The 15,663-nt window shown below is 52.1% G+C and overlaps 7 protein-coding genes across 7 annotated transcripts; 2 read left to right on the forward strand and 5 right to left on the reverse strand.

Moving 5' to 3' along the window:
- Positions 1–751: 751 nt before the first annotated feature.
- Positions 752–3,123, reverse strand: J4E82_010063 (uncharacterized protein; the record flags this gene model as incomplete). The annotated part of the gene is made up of 4 exons (XM_051736279.1): positions 752–980; positions 1,048–2,483; positions 2,535–2,856; positions 2,906–3,123. 4 exons carry the CDS (start codon positions 3,121–3,123, stop codon positions 752–754), a joined length of 2,205 nt encoding a protein of 734 aa, XP_051583953.1.
- A 1,126-nt stretch (positions 3,124–4,249) lies between these two features.
- J4E82_010064 (uncharacterized protein) lies at positions 4,250–4,540 on the reverse strand (the record flags this gene model as incomplete). The annotated part of the gene is made up of 1 exon (XM_051736280.1): positions 4,250–4,540. The coding sequence occupies one exon, from the start codon at positions 4,538–4,540 to the stop codon at positions 4,250–4,252; it is 291 nt and encodes a 96-aa protein (XP_051583954.1).
- A 957-nt stretch (positions 4,541–5,497) lies between these two features.
- On the reverse strand, positions 5,498–6,059 carry J4E82_010065 (uncharacterized protein; the record flags this gene model as incomplete). The annotated part of the gene is made up of 2 exons (XM_051736281.1): positions 5,498–5,833; positions 5,892–6,059. 2 exons carry the CDS (start codon positions 6,057–6,059, stop codon positions 5,498–5,500), a joined length of 504 nt encoding a protein of 167 aa, XP_051583955.1.
- A 626-nt stretch (positions 6,060–6,685) lies between these two features.
- On the forward strand, positions 6,686–8,677 carry J4E82_010066 (uncharacterized protein; the record flags this gene model as incomplete). The annotated part of the gene is made up of 2 exons (XM_051736282.1): positions 6,686–6,743; positions 6,807–8,677. The coding sequence occupies 2 exons, from the start codon at positions 6,686–6,688 to the stop codon at positions 8,675–8,677; spliced, it is 1,929 nt and encodes a 642-aa protein (XP_051583956.1).
- A 400-nt stretch (positions 8,678–9,077) lies between these two features.
- J4E82_010067 (uncharacterized protein) lies at positions 9,078–10,610 on the reverse strand (the record flags this gene model as incomplete). Its single annotated transcript, XM_051736283.1, has 1 exon — positions 9,078–10,610. The coding sequence occupies one exon, from the start codon at positions 10,608–10,610 to the stop codon at positions 9,078–9,080; it is 1,533 nt and encodes a 510-aa protein (XP_051583957.1).
- Positions 10,611–10,882: 272 nt separating this feature from the next.
- Positions 10,883–11,617, forward strand: J4E82_010068 (uncharacterized protein; the record flags this gene model as incomplete). The annotated part of the gene is made up of 1 exon (XM_051736284.1): positions 10,883–11,617. One exon carries the CDS (start codon positions 10,883–10,885, stop codon positions 11,615–11,617), a length of 735 nt encoding a protein of 244 aa, XP_051583958.1.
- Positions 11,618–11,717: 100 nt separating this feature from the next.
- On the reverse strand, positions 11,718–15,370 carry J4E82_010069 (uncharacterized protein; the record flags this gene model as incomplete). Its single annotated transcript, XM_051736285.1, has 2 exons — positions 11,718–12,971; positions 13,076–15,370. The coding sequence occupies 2 exons, from the start codon at positions 15,368–15,370 to the stop codon at positions 11,718–11,720; spliced, it is 3,549 nt and encodes a 1,182-aa protein (XP_051583959.1).
- Between the last annotated feature and the right edge of the window lie 293 nt (positions 15,371–15,663).

A 15,663-nucleotide genomic window follows, 5' to 3' on the forward strand; every position in this document is an offset into this window, starting at 1 on the left:
GGAGAAAGATTGCGTTTCGGTTTTTCGTCTGTTTCAAATGATGCAGCATTAAAAAGATCGCGACTAGATGAAAAACCTGAAGTTTCTTTTTTGTTTAAAGACATCAATACAGACAGTTGGAATTATGTCTCATTTTTCTACTTCTATTCTGTATATCTTCGGCATCGATCTAAAGTAGGAATAGCTGGCGACCATCCCGGTAGGAGTGCGCACGATACCTGAACACATCGTTAGTGCGGGATAGACCTCGTCATGACCCATACGCTGCATGCGTGTTACGTGTTCACCTCCTTGGCAATCAGAGGCGTAGAATCGCATGTGATTTAGTACACCTGAAGCCATTGCCAGCATTTGGCGTAGTGCCTGTTGGAAACGAGACCTACTCAATGTTGAGGACGAAAGGTTGTAAAGCCAGGGCCTGGACCTTGCGTGATGCAGCACAGCTACGCCACAACTTGATTCATCCGCAACAGGTTTTTACTGCATGTGCGTATACGAAGAGGCGTTTCTGAGGAGGGGCACAATCCCTGTTAGGCGAAGCGATGCGTACATGACTAGATATAGGATCAATGCTAGAAATCGAACAAGCTAACTATGCGGGACTATGCACATCATTTGGAGAGCAACAGGTTGGATAGACAAGAAAGAAAGTATAGTAATAGCATTTGAGAAAAGAAAATGATTATGGACAGTTCAGAAACAACAAAGTAGTGCAAGCCTGATAGCATGCAGTTCTCCACCTCGAAGCAGATCAAGCGCAAGTCGTATTGGCAGACATCTTGCCAAACTCATCCACATTCGTAACAGCACCTTGGTCGTCGTATTCGATCCTAACTTGCTGGTTGCTCGAGACAGATGGATCGCCGACGAGGTAGTTAAGTGGCTCGAATCGCATGGCAGAATGCGCAGAGCTAAACATTGTGTTTGGCAAATCGCCAGTATGCGGGAGGTGGTGCATGCCGAGGTTGAACCAGAGTACTCTGTGTCTTGTTAGTAAGGTGTTATATATCATCAGCCGCGATACTGATAAGGAATGGGGTTACGAACAAGTCTTCCTGCTCCAAAGTCTCCTCATCGAAGAAGGATGCAAAATCTACTAAGGGATCATCCTTGTTAAACTGGTTGTTGGCATCCGCAGCCCTCGGCTCCGTCTCCTTTTGCTGAGTAACGTAAAAGTCGTGCGTCACAAAGGCACCCGTCTTGCCAGTGTTTGTCGAGTTAGTTTGTGTGAGATGGATTGTACCGGCAGCTCTCTTGATTCTGTAACCCGGGTATTCGCCGTATGGGTTCGGTGTATCCCTGTTCACAATGGCGTACAATGTGTTATCGTTCTCCGCCCAATTGATCTTGGATTCGCTCTCGTTGGCTACCCATGATCGCTCGGCTTTAAAAGTGTTGTATACTCGACCTTGACTCCAGGGATATGTCGTGGAAGTTGGCACAAATTGCAGTTTCTGCACACTGTTCTTCCTTCCGTTGATATCCAAGTCCACCTTGAATGTGAGGGTGTGGTCGTGTGAGCTACCTGAGAGAAAGTCATGGATGTGGAAGCCGTACTCCGGTTGGCCATCCCAATAAGCAGCGGCAATATATCCAGAAAAGCGAGAGGATACTTCGATGCCTCCGTCGTAGAAGAAGCTGTAGTCGATCATGAAGTCGTAGTTGCCTACTGTGGCTACGGTACGCATGACAAATTGGATATTCTTTGCTACACTGGTGTGTGGTGCGGATGGTGAGAAAGAGTGGCGGCGGATCGGGTAGCCAGCATCAAATTCAAATATGCATATAGCTTCCGCTTGGGTCTTGAGTGTATCGCCTTCGGTCCATGTCGCAGGGAGATATGTCGCATGGCTAGGGCAGTCGTAACCCTTGATAAGAGGTTGTAGTGTCGAGCCCATACCACTTGTAGTGTCGAAGAAGGTTGCTTGCGATTGGAAAGGATCGGTTCCGGAGTAGGACGTCAGAGCTTCTTGCAAAGACAACTCGTAAATGATACGTCGGCCTTTGTATTTGATGTCGAACAGCGAAAGGCCAAGATCCTGGGAGACAGCATGGTAAAACGTAAAGTCCATCCAAGATATATATCCCTCTTCAGCATCAATCTTGAATCGCTGGTCTCCTTGGGCGATAGAAGCTGGCGGTGGTAGATGGTCCAAGGGCATGGGCGTTCCCTGCCTGTCAGTGGACGTCCAGTTACCCAGTACATTCGGTGGTGGTTTCTGGTAGTCGGGCTTGTTGATTGCGGCACGGAAGTCGTCAGTACTGGCGTAAAACTCTCCTTTCGAGTACCAGCCAACAGCTTTCCAATTGTCCGAATTTTGTCCAGTCAAATCAAACTTTACAGCAAACCCGAGCGGCTCCACTGTAACACTGCTAAGTTTGGTACCTGGATCCGCAAACGCCGCCGCCCAGGAAATTATTCGGCCTTCTTCATCCCAGAAGGGACTACCGAGCCGGAGACCAATGCTACCAGTAAAGAAAGTCTAGACATGTAAGCTTTTGCTGTTACCTAGTGCGTATGTGTTCTAACTTACAGTGTTGAACAGTTGCATTGAGATATCCTCGACCTCTGTTGAGAACCTCGTGAAGAAACTTGATGCTTCATTAGGTGAGTACAAAGGATGCATGGGAGTTCGTCCCGGTTGAGAGTTTTGGAAAGGAAATGTCAACGGTTCAACCGCAGTGGCGTTTGTTGCTGGTAGCGGCCCTACCAAATACTCTTGCCAGTATTTCTCCGTCGAGTTGGTGGTACCGCTTTGAATAGTTGCTCGCGCATAACGCCTTGGTGCGGTGGCATTGTTGTCGAGAAAGGGTAGAGTGTCCGTCTTGTTGGGATGAAGAAGGGAAAGCTGTACGCTGAGATGGTGTTAGTAGGCACAATGATGTTTTGGATTGCCAGACTCACACAAAGTTATCTCGGCTGGATCCTGTGTTGCCTGTCAAGCTCATTCTCTCCTGTAGAAGCTCATTGACACTAGCAGCTTCTTCTTCGGACAATGCCTTCCATGGGTTCTCGTACGGCGCGCTCACTGTGGGTTGGCGATCGTTTGTCGGCGTATCTTGTGCCGTCGCGAGAGAGGCCAAGACGGCAGCACCAAACGTTAGAGACGATGTCCACTTCATGTTGACTCGGAACGAAAGTAAACGAGCGTGCAGATTCCGAAATGCAGGTCTCTGCGGATTATATGCCCGTCTGTTGGCCCATGCCTATACGGTAGCACAACACCCCTAAGGGCGTTTGTGCAGTCATCACACCATAGCTGGCTCGCGTCCTTAGCGATGAGGAGCTATGCCTCAGACATCGGTTCTGTTGAGCAGGCTGAAAAAACAATATCGCGGTGTTGCTTTGATGCACGCCGTGCGCTAGGAAGGACATGATCGGCGGCACGGTTCTCTTCTGCATATGTGCGAGGGGGATTCAGCTCTACATCCCAGCGACGTGCATCCAAGCGCCTTCGTTACATAATACGGCCGCTCTCACAGATTTCGAGGCAAAAAAGTACAATTGATTGCACTGTATCGACAAAAGAATGTCTTAAGTTAGCAAGAAAGTGTGGTTGTATCATGATTGAAGTGTCACGCACGGTTGGCGACTCAGGGGCGAGGCATCCCTTCCGAAAGCTTGGTACGGCAATGCACCCCGCAAGAAACAATAACAGGCGAAAGTGATCCAGCAAACAAGCTTTTCATGGCTACCTGTCGGTTCCAACATTTGGTCGCCGATGCTACCTACGTGCTTCTGGAACTCTGCAAATAGAACAGCCTGCGTTTCCACGCATTCCCCAACAGCTGAAGATCGCCCCCGTCTTGTCGTTCGCCACGCCATCTACGTACGTCGTTCCAAATCGCGACGTCCCATCATTGCCTTCTCTAGTCGCCTGCTTTTCGCTTGCGTTTTCCATTCTACGTTTTGTCGTTGTCACTGCTGCTGATGCTGTTGTTGCTGCGATCCTTGTCCCGCTCACACATCCTCTACGCAGGTTTAGGGTCGTTGTTCTTCAAGGTTGGATCTGAGCTTCTAGGACCTTTCCTATCAATACCGCAATTTCCGGAGCTTGAGCTTCCAACTTCATCGCCATGAATATCTCTGAATTTCATCTCGTTGTCATGGCCATGTATGCCCTCTCATCCTTCGCTACAAACTTTTCTATGGCCAAAGGGACAGTATAAGCAGGATTACGAGCATCAGCTTCGAAAGCCATATCATGTGCTCTGTGGGCGGCTAAGTATAGTCTTGTAATCAACTAGACTAGGCCTTCTTCACGACCTGGATCTCAATAGCGTTGGTCATGGGATCCGCGTATAGGATGAGGATGCGTTCTTCTATCTTAGTAGCCTGCAACACAATCTTTAGGTCGGTCTGGCAGATATTGGTGAGACTATGGACGACTTGCTGCACGGAGCGAATGCACTCTGCTTGGTGAGCTACCTCGGCCATAGACTGGATCGCCCGGCCGCGCTCTGCATCGGAGGTGGCCTCGCCCATTTCCTTGAAGAACCGAGCGCGCATTGTCTCACGAGTAGCGTCGTAAGACGGCATTACCGTGTATCAAGGGGTAGTGTGCTGATCTTGGCTTGTGACAACCTGAATAAACAAATATCGGAGAGAATTGGTCGTGGTGGCAGTCGGTACGAGGGTGGCGTCCAAGTGGATCGCAGGATTGACAGAGGCAAGACGGTATTAGCGAGGGAGCAAACAAATTCACCGCTCTACTTGCTTGTACATGAGAGAAGGACTAAGACATATGACGCTCGCAGGTTAACAGCTTCTCTTGTTTCCTGTATTCTTCCGATGCCCGGCACTGCAAGCAGAAATGCTATGATAGTCAATACGTAGATTCCACGTTCCTATTAAGCGAATACAGTTTACATCTTGTGTAGATGACCTTCCTGTCCTACTTGGCCGCCACTTTCTCATTGCATCTCTCGGAGCCGCGCTTGTGTTCGAGCAATCTCTAGCCTGCAATGCTTTTGCCAAATGGCCACTCACGCATTCGCCGGGGGTCCATCGCCTGCGTATATGTACAACGTGCATAGTACCCCAGTATACAAGTCCTGCTTGCTGAACAGGAAATATATTGCTATTAGAACAATTACGTACGCTTTCCAGCAGAAAGACCCAATCATGGTAGAAAGTTAATGAGTTGTTCTGGTGCGGTAGTTGGGGAGCGGCGTCACACCAGAGATAATCGATACATGGCCAGAGCATTCCTAAAACTACAGCTAGAGCTGTCATGTGCAATCTTTTGTACGACAAGCTGGCTTGTTTCACGTTCAGTAGCCATTTTTCGTTCTTCACTTCGAGGTCACGATCGCCACACCGCTCGACTTCTCAAAGAACGATCGCATACTCAGGAAAGATAGCAGCAGTGACATGTCTAACGTACATCGAATGACAGTCTACAAACAGCGACCGCAGCAAATCTGTAGAGCGTGATCCAAGCCATTCGATATGAGCGCAAGTTGAGTTCAACACCAACAGTCCAAGCATCTATGTCTAGAACATAATCAGCGGCATCAACGATCCACGATTGTTCCGATGCTTAGACATTGCGCTGGATCGAAAACGTCTGGAACTCATTTGTGTATCCCTTCCCATGTATTTCAACTGGTCCGACCATGAAGCCAACTCATGCATACCTGTTGCAAAGTACAATTTGCGTAACAACTTTGATAGCCTCTCTATCTCACGCGACACATAATAAGACTCCGGGCCATCTTGATCGAAACCGTGCTTGTAGTAGCGATGGATACATTCGTATGCCTCCAGGACGTGGTCGAAATATGGCGGTGCTACCATTCTCAGCTCAAAGAGGCCCTCTTCCAGACTCGGCTACACATTGTTAGGCGTGCGTAATCAAAAAAGGCTAAGCGGGTAGCATGTAGCGTACAATGTTGTCATGAGTAACACAAAACTCGCAGCATGGACCTGCTGCGAGCTCTGAGAACGCCCACCATGGAGCTCGCAGCCTTCGAGACGATCGAGGATTGGTACAGCGCGCATGTGAATCTAAGAAATCAAAGCCATTCGACCACCACGGGTATGTCTGATATGGCATTTCGTGTTCTCTCTGTTGATAATGCCCAACACACCACGCTGTGAAATGATGAAAAGGCAGTGCGAAGACCGCGGTGAAGTAGAAGAGTTGACTATGATATGGCTACTGTGTGCGAAGGTCCTTATACTGCTGGTCATTGTGCTTGCTCACGTCGCACGCTTAATACCAGCCCTACTTCTTGCACCACCACAAGGATTGGCAGAACGAAAAGGCAACCCAATTGTACCACGCAAACGAAGTGGCAGTGGTGAGACAGTAGTCATGCTCTGCACGTCAGTCCAGGATCAGTAGATGTGGACCAGGCGTTGAAGAGTGACATGATCTCGTTGGAGAGTTGTTATGAGGCGCAAGGGTTTCGCAGCAAACAGCTCAACAAGCCCGAAGTCCGCGTGCCATATTCACCGCTGACTGAGTGATGCTGGGCCGTTGGATTCAAGTGCTATGTGGGAGGCGGAGAAAGGCGCGTGACAAGATGGGTTAGAAGACTTTTGGGGCGGGACGCGCACCGACCACCACTTTACGCGTCGCGCGTGCTTCGTGTGCCGCTCAGCTCCTTCCATGATTGACGCTCTCACACTCTCGGCAATTGCAACGCACCCCTCGCACCTTCCCACAGCATACCCAAGATGGCCTCTACCGTTCTCGGCAAGAGGACTCGCAGCTCTGCACGTATAGAAGCTTCAGGTACGAGCCACGGCGGCTCTGGTCGCGGTTCCTCGGACAACACGTCCCTAACGCGCTCTACAGAGTCAAAATTAAACATCGCAACGCGCGCAAAGCGGAGGACTCAGTTCGTTATACACGACGAAGGGGAGATTGAGAATCCCTTCGTCACTCCAAAGAAGCAAAATGTGCGCGACGAGGATGCAATGGACGTGGATGAGCCAGAGGAGAAGGCGTCGATAAAACGCGGAAGGAAGACAGGCACAACTCCCGCAAAGTATGCCTCGCAATGCACACGACTCCCCGTTTCCGCAGCCAAGGAGAACTCCCCGCAGAAGGCGCTCGTGGACATCCCAGAAAACTTTGCGCCTACTCCTTCGACACCGAGACATCGCGACGCGCTTGCCGGCAAAGTTGCCGTCACACCCAGGCACCGACTCATCATTGCCGGTCGACCTTTGACACCGCGCACACCACACACCCCAGGCACTCCACGAAACACAGGACCGACAATCTACAACGAAGCGCGTCAGGTATTTGCAAGAGGCTCTGCCCCAACCGCACTGTTTGGTCGCGAAAACGAGAGGAAGGAACTCGACACGTTCATCACAACACGAACTAAGACCAAGACATCGGGCTGCATATACGTCTCCGGCCCGCCAGGCACCGGCAAGAGCGCTTTCGTCAACGATGTCTGTCGTACAGTCTCATCGGATGAAGCCGTTAGGACCGGATACATCAATTGTATGAGCGTCAAGAACGCCACAGATCTCTACAGAACCCTTCTAGAGGAGTTCGTCGACATCACCGAGATCGCAGAGGGCGACGAGATGGATGCGCTTAGGACTGTTTTCATGCAACGGAAGACATCTTACGTCGTTACGCTCGATGAAGTGGACCACCTGCTGGACTTGGACATTGAGCTCTTCTACAACATCTTTGAGTGGTCGTTACAGAAAGAATCGGGCCTTGTGCTAGTTGGCATTGCGAACGCGCTGGATCTCACAGATCGATTCCTCCCGCGACTCAAGGCTCGCGGTCTCAAGCCGCAACTACTGCCGTTCCTCCCATACAACGCCACACAAATATCCTCTGTTATTACCTCAAAGCTGAAGACCCTTCTCCCAGCAGGCTCAACCCAACTACCATTCGTCCACCCAACCGCCATCATATTCCTCTCCAAGAAAGTAGCCGCCCAATCCGGCGACCTACGCAAAGCCTTCGACATCTGCCGGCGGGCAATCGACCTCATCGAAGCCGACACGCGCGACCAACACTTGAAAAAAGCCACAGAAATCACGCCATCACCCACGCCCTCGCCCTCGAAAACCCCTCTAGTTGAAAAAGTCAACCTCTCCTGCTCAGCCGTGCGCTCACCCACCAAAACCAAAGACCTGAACAGCATCATCGCCGCCTCCCTGGGCTCCCTCACTGTCGAAACCGCACCCCGCGCCACCATTGCCCACATGGCCAAGATCACAGCAGCAGTATTCAGCAACGGCACAAGTCAACGTCTGCGAAACCTGAACCTCCAACAAAAAGCCGTCCTCTGCTCGCTCTCCGCCATTGAAAAAAGGAAGCGTGCCACTGCTGCCGACAGCATTCTAGCCACACCGTCAAGATCCCACACTACATCTCCTACCATCAAAGAACTTTTTGAAGCCTACACCGCGCTGTGTAAGCGAGAGAACATTCTACATCCTCTTACGAGCACTGAGTTCAGGGATATCGTAGGCAGTTTGGAGACACTGTCGCTTGTTTCTGCGGTGGAGGGTAAAGCTGGGTCGCTGGATGTTGGCGCTGGCACGCCTAGTCGCAGGGGGAGGGGTAAAGCTTTTCCTGGGGTTGTTGTCGAGGATCGCAGGGTTGCTAGCGTTGTTGGAGAGAAGGAGTTGGCGGATTCACTCGTGGGGCCTGGAGCTGGCATCCTCAAGGGTATCCTTGAGGGAAACTGAAAAGACGCTGTTGTTGTGCTTTTGGATCCGGTCGCATGGAATGGGGCTTGATTGCGGATCATATTGTGACATCCTCGATTGAGGCTCTGTGTTTGTCTACTTGTTTTGCGAAGCGTGACGCCAAAGTTCTTGCGCATGCATCATCGCTCGTGTTATGAGCAATAGTCTTTTAGCGTAGCATAGCCGGCTTCTTTCAGGTGCATAACAGCTGTACACCAGAAATACAGTACGATTTCAACACGATGCACTTTCATATGACAGTGATTCCCAAGATTCATCAATGGGTTAAAGACCGAACTTTTGTGCTTTTGCATCTTTTCATGTCTCAGAGGTTATGGTATCATTCATCTTCATCCCATCCATGCAGATCCTTGTATTCCAGGCTTCAAGACACAGGTCCTCAGACCTTGACGCCCCCTCCTTCCACGGCATCCTCTTTGCTCGCCTGGCTCTCTCCTTGTTCATCCGCTACACCTTCCCCACCCTCTTCCTCCTCCTTATCCTGCCTCAACGTACTTGTCGGCACCTCACTCTCCATGCCCGCCTTGCGAAACACAGCCTGCATCCAACACCTATACATTTTCAACCTCCTCTGCCTATTCACCAGCATACGTCTATCAACGCCAATGTGCGCAACCTCAAAACCCGGTCTGGGGGTTTCGGGATCATTAACGTCATCATGACTCTGCTCTCTCGTCTGCGAATCCGGATCATGAAGCGACAGACTCTCAATCTTATCCGCGATGACGCCTTCAGCCTCTGTCTGGGATATTGTTGTATCCGCCACATTGCCAACCGTCGTATCGCGTTTCCTGGCTGCTCCACCCCAAATGTCCTCGAGCTCAGACTGCTCGAAGAAGTAGACTCGCGTGCCGTCGCCGCGGACGTAGAAGTTTTCTTCCATGTACCGGCCTTTTTTGAAGCGGACCTGAGCTAGATCGCCGCGTCCGTAGTCGCGGAACAGGACCTGGCCGCCCGGCTTGAGGACCCGCCAGATATTGCGGACGGCTTGGTCCCATTGCTTGGGATTTAGGGCACTGAAGATGAATATCATGAGTACGACATCCACGCTGCCTTCTATCAGCCCTGGAGGGAGACCGCCGTTTTCAGAGTCGGGCGATGCGGCTACGTCCCATACGTCGGCTTGTATGCGTTCCGGGTCGTAGAGTTCGTGGTTACGTATAAGCTCGACTGCCTTTTTAGAGAAATCGCATGCGTGTATCTTCAGCCTCTTGTTTTGGCTCCTCTGCAAGATGGGAAACGCACTGTTGCCCGCTCCAGCGCCAACTTCCAACAAGGTAGCCTCGGGTCCATCTTCTGCACCCAGTTCCTCTAGTATTGGAAATTCCTGCGCCAGCCATTTGCGATTCTTGAAGAAGTTTGTCTTGTTGTTCTTGTAAAATTGGTTCCACCACTTCTCGGGCTGGTCGTTGTAACGTTTGCGATCAAACTCGGAGACGGGCTCTTGCCGTTGTTTGGAATATTGTTCTTCGGAGAAGGCAAGGTAGTTGGAGTCGACGGTTACGTGGTCCCAGGCATTGAATTCGAAGATGTTGTCGCCTTCCTCGAGGTAGCGCGATCCGAATGCGAAGGGGTCACTGCGCTTTTGGTTGTTGCCAGGGTCGTGGGAGCGAGAGGGTGGTGCGCGGACAGGCTGTAGAGAAGCAGGTACTCCGTAAGCGTCGTTCTCGGGGCCTTGTTGCGTGGGTGGAGATGCGGCATCGGAGGCTTCTGGCGGTGGCGTGGAAGTCGAAGTATGCGGTATAGGATCGACTGTGACTGCGAAGCGCATATGTTCCATTGCTTTGGATAATTGCTGTTTAGGCTGTGGCTTCCTTGACATGCTGTTGTCCGTCTGGAATCTGGAGTCGCCACTATCCTGAGAACTTGGGCCGTCCATGGCGTCTGTGTTTGCGCTTTCCATGGCATCCATTTTCGCAGCCGTGGCCGACTTTTGTTAGAGTCGCGTACGCGGGGCATGGGGATAATTCATGGAGGGGAAATTTCAGCCGCTAATGTCGAGAGGAGTTTAGCGGCCGCGGTCCCTGGCAGCGTCATTGCAGAGCCGCATCTCCTAGCGGCGCGAATCCACACTCAACTGAAGGTTGATGCGCTCATCGATTCTAGGCTTTCGGAAAACCTCAGGTATCATGTCGAGGTGACACTCTCAATACAAACTCCGCTGTCCACTGCTCTAGATCCACAATGGCATCCTTGCGATCCGCTCGCCCATCGGTGCACCGCTACACGCGTCTTCCCCAGCGCCTCCCCCAACGGCGAACCTTCCTCCCCAACCCTTTCGAAGCACTAAACTCCGCCCTCCCATCTTCGTCCTCGCCACCTCAAATCCTGACCGCCGTGCGAACTCTCCCTTACCCCTCGGACCCCGTCTACTCCATCATAGCCGACGTACCCAACTACCAAAACTTCCTGCCCTACTGCCAACGCAGCGACATAACGAAGTGGTCGGCACCAGATAAAGTTCATGGCCGGCGGTGGCCATCAGAAGGCATCTTGACGAGCGGCTTTGGTGGCATAACCGAGAGTTTCGTGAGTAGGGTGTATTGCATACCGGGACGCTATGTGGAAAGTGTAGGCGGGAACACGGAAACGAGCTTGAAGATTGACGATATCGCCCATCACTTAGATGGGGAGAAGCAGGGAACAGAGAGGAAACAAGGCGAAAATGGTTTGCTTACCCATCTACGGAGTACGTGGACTGTCGAGTCTATCCAGAACGACCAGACACAGGTTAGTTTGGCGGTAGAGTTTGCTTTTGCAAATCCCATGTACGCGGCCTTGAGTGGGGGCGTCGCGCCCAAGGTGGCAGAATTCATGGTCAAGGCTTTCGAAAAGAGGGTGCAAGAGCTGTTGAACAACAACCCGGACATGGTAAAGGCGAGTTTAGCGGAGCTGGATGGCAGTCGATTGAAGAGGTAGCACATGGTCTTCATCAGAGGGCTACAGCAAATCCAAACGAATGGACAAACAATCATGTTCGGTCTGTGTGTGCATCAATCGCAATAACATTCTTCGTCCACTACTTCATGCTCTCGAAATACTTCTTAAATCGCGGCTCGCGCTCCAGATCACATCGCAACACCGCGTCATAACAGCTCATCAGCAGCTGCGGGAACTTGACCGTCCAATATCTCAGATAGCCACTCGGCAATGGCCCCACCTTGGCCTTGATTGCATCCTCCATATCCTCGTAGTGGTTTTTCTTGTTCCTGAGCGCTCTCAACAGATCCAGCATCTTGTCGCCCGTATACTTGCGCTGTTTTCCGAGCGAGTTGATGAAACTCTGGTCAAGTTTGGCGAGGAAGTTGCGTCTATGATCCAGTACGTCTTCCGAATATTCTTCCAGCACTGCCAGGTGTTCCGATGGTGGGTCTCTGGGTTCACGTTCCCAATGATCCGAGCAGTCGCACAGGAAATCAAGGCGTTTCTGATCGTCCCAGAAAAAGGGATGGTTCATGACTTGCAAGGCGTTGGGGCGGTCTTCGGGCCTGGGTCGCAGCATCCAATGGATGAGACGATGGGGCTCTACGGAATCGGCACCGAGAAGCAGGCGATCGAGATTGGACTTCTCTTTTTTGATGTTGTATTCGCGGATCTGCATCCAGCCTTCTTCGTCATCGAAAGGATGGCAACCACCAGTGAGGACGTAGTAGAAAACGCAGCCCAGAGAAAATATGTCAACGGCTCGCTTGACGCCTTGCGCGACCGGGTCTGTAGAGCTTGATGAATCGCGAGAGAAGCCTTGAGAGCTGCCGTTGGCCAACTCCTTCGGTTGCGAGATAAGCTCAGGCGCTTTCCAGCCAACCGTGCCTGCATTGCCAGTCGTTCCGACAAGGGTACTGACGTTGTCAGGCAGCGTCTTACAGAGTCCGAAATCAGATATCACTAGCCGTACATCGTCCTTGGAGGTGATCAATGGCTGTGCAATCAGTATGTTCTGGGGTTTGATGTCGCGGTGGATGATGCGAAGATGGTGAAGGTGATTCAATCCAGCAGCGAGTTGGTAGAGACAAGCTGCAGCTTTCCCGCTGATCTTGTTCACCAACTGCTGGTGGCTTTCAGAAAGTTCCTCTCCTGGACGACCGTCTTTGTAAAGGTCAAACAGACTAGCTTGACAGAGTTCGACGGCGATATATAAGAAGTTCTCATCCCTCTCATCGTCAAAGTATCGAATAACGTTCGGGTGCGGGTCGCTGTTCTGTAATAGCTTCACCTCTTGCTCTGCGAGTCCGAAGTACTGTGGTAACATGCGTTTGACAGCCACCTTGACTTCCTGCAAAGAGAATTAGTATGAGATACTCATCGAGAATGCGTGGAAACCGTCATTGCTGGACGGCCGACATGCTCAATCGTAACAGATTGACTTGTTCAACGTACCTTCCATTTACCCTCAAAGACAAACGTTCCTCCACTTCCGTTGCCAAGAAGACGATCTTGGTCGATCGTCAACTTGCCGATCCGTTTGATCTCGGAGACATTCTGTACATCGCCACCACTCACAGTAAGTTCATCGGGTTGCAGGCGAGGCCCGACCTCGAGTTGCTTAGCTGCGTCCACGATGCGATTTACCTCGTCTTCTTCTTTCTGTTGATTCTTGCTGAGCTTGCGTCCACCACGTCTACCCCGATGTGCTTTCTTCTTCTTAGGAGTCGTGGGCGCGGCGGATGGGTCCTGCGAAATGTCGTCGATACTGCTAGTCATGGGTTGAGCATCCGCGTTGAGTGTGGAACCAGTTAGGGTAGGTTCGTCTTCACTAGGAGAACCACGTTCAACCGTCGTGGTTCTAGAGAGAGGTGAAAGATCTTCATCTTCGTCATCGGGGACGTTGAAAGTCACTTTCTTCTCCTTGACTTCCTCAGCAACAGGGGCGACGATATCAGCCTCTACTACACTTTCTACATTTGGCTTCTCAGGGACGACGTCCTCGCTGACAGGCACTGTTAGAGTCTCCTGTTTTACGGATTGATCGATTTCCGGCTCGGTAGAGGCAGACAGTGGAGTCGGTGACAGAGTGGCCTTGGCTGGATGCAAAAGTCTGTTGAGGTAGCTCAAGGAGGACTGTCGTACTGTTGGTTTCACAGTAGCTCCCAAAACGACAACGGCAATCATAAAGGAAACAAAGAGTGTGATGGATGCTTTTGCCGTCTGCGTTTGAGGCGGCCCTTCAATCGTTTGCTGTTGAGGGTTTTCATGAGGTGATGTCACAGGCGGATTAGACACGACTTGACCGTTCAAGGTTGGAGAGTAAGTCGTGGCGGCGATGCCTGGCAATTGTGCCTGCTGGCTGGGGATCCTGTAGTCCAGCCTGTGGACACCAATAAGGCTTCTCCTATCCGGCAACACGTAGGCTGAGTCCCAGTCGTATGATACCTGGTTCTGCTTGTAGCAAGCTGCGTCGGGTGCACCGTCGGTGACTGCGGGGTAATTGACTTCTGAAAGAGCATACCAAGCCCCCGATTCGGTCGTGTTGAGCAGGACGTGGTTAGCTTTGTCATCCGAGAAGATGGGGCCGGCTGGTTGTGGGAGCAAAACGAGGGGCGGCTCGCTTGACTGATCGTTCAGAGGCCGAGCAACGTCAAAGACACGTGCTACCGGGTAAGGCAGACGTTGTCTGTAGAGGGGACGCTGGTGCGATCTCGGTCGCTTGTAGTCAAAGGCAATGACTTCGCCGTTGTACATGGTATAAATGTACTGCTTGTCCAGGGTCTGATCGTACTGGGACTGCAAATCTTTGTCTCGGCTGTTTGGGTTCCACTCTGCATATTTGAGCGTGCATATATGCTCGTTGGTCTTCTTGTTGTGGATGGTGATGGTGTACTGAGTCTGGCCAATGTCGATGATGCCACGGCAATCGCGTTCCCGAGTGCTGAAGAAGTTCTTGGAGTCGGGAGCGCAGCTATCGTCGTAGGGGAAGTTGCCGCCCGGAGTGAAGCTCTGCTTGACAATGCCCGAGGCGGCGTCGACGAGAAGCATGAATGTCTTCTTCTCGACGTTGTAGACGACGGGGAGTTCCGGGTCATCGCTAGAGTAGGGTGCACTTTCGGCGAGTTGCTTGACTGTGACACCCAGGTGCTGTAGCTGGGGGTGGGGGCCTGGAGTGAGGAGATAGAGAGCTCCGTCCTCTTTAGGCTCGACGACCCACACAAAGGGCTGGTGGTGGGGGCTGGTCTTGTCTTCGGAGACGTTGTAGATGGTCTCCAACATGGGCCGTCCGCTTAGCTCCCAGATCTCCTCTCCATTGTATCGGTCGCGTGCGTGGATATGGCCATCGACGGTCGCCAAGAGAACAAAGTCCTCAACTTCCCAATCCTGCAGAGAACGCGCACTGGGGATGAGGCCTCCCGAGGCAGCGTATCTGGCAGGATGGGCTCTGACAGCACTGATGGCTGGAGCAGAAGGAACTTTGGTAGCTACGGCGCGCACATTCTGGTCGTTCAAGGGCGTGTAGGCATGACGTCTGTGGGCGTCCCCTACAGTGTCTTTGAGGCTGGGGTGTCCGTGGTGGGGTTTAATTGTGTTTGCATGCTGCACGTGCACCTCGGCGTGGGGAGACGTGTTGCCGACATGGTGGTCGAGTGGTTGCTGCTGCTGAGCTGCCACAAGCGTGATGATGAGAAGGGCGAGTGTGGTGAGCGTCGAGCCAGCACCGGGCGGCCGGCGCGGACGCGGCATGGCGGGTCGGTCGTGCGTCGATGAGTGGGAAGCCTAGGGAAGGCGGCGAGAGCGGGGGTGATGGAGCATCAGTGGGAGGTGATGAGGTTTGGGCGGAAGAAGAAGAAGGCCTGTGGCAGCAGTGATTTTGGCCTCGATATTAACCTGCGGGGGCTGCTGCAACTGTCTGGGCGTGCGCCGCAAACTGGGGGTCTCGCCGGGGCCTCGTCAGCCAGCCCGCCCACTAAACTCCTTGCCGACACGCCCGCCTGTTTCCCTTGTTTTAGCACCAACCTTGGCCCCGTCGTCTTTGC

Source organism: Alternaria postmessia (genome assembly GCF_024291825.1).
Source record: "Alternaria postmessia strain BMP 2775 chromosome Unknown scaffold_110, whole genome shotgun sequence".
Classification (NCBI taxonomy): Eukaryota; Fungi; Ascomycota; class Dothideomycetes; order Pleosporales; family Pleosporaceae; genus Alternaria; species Alternaria postmessia.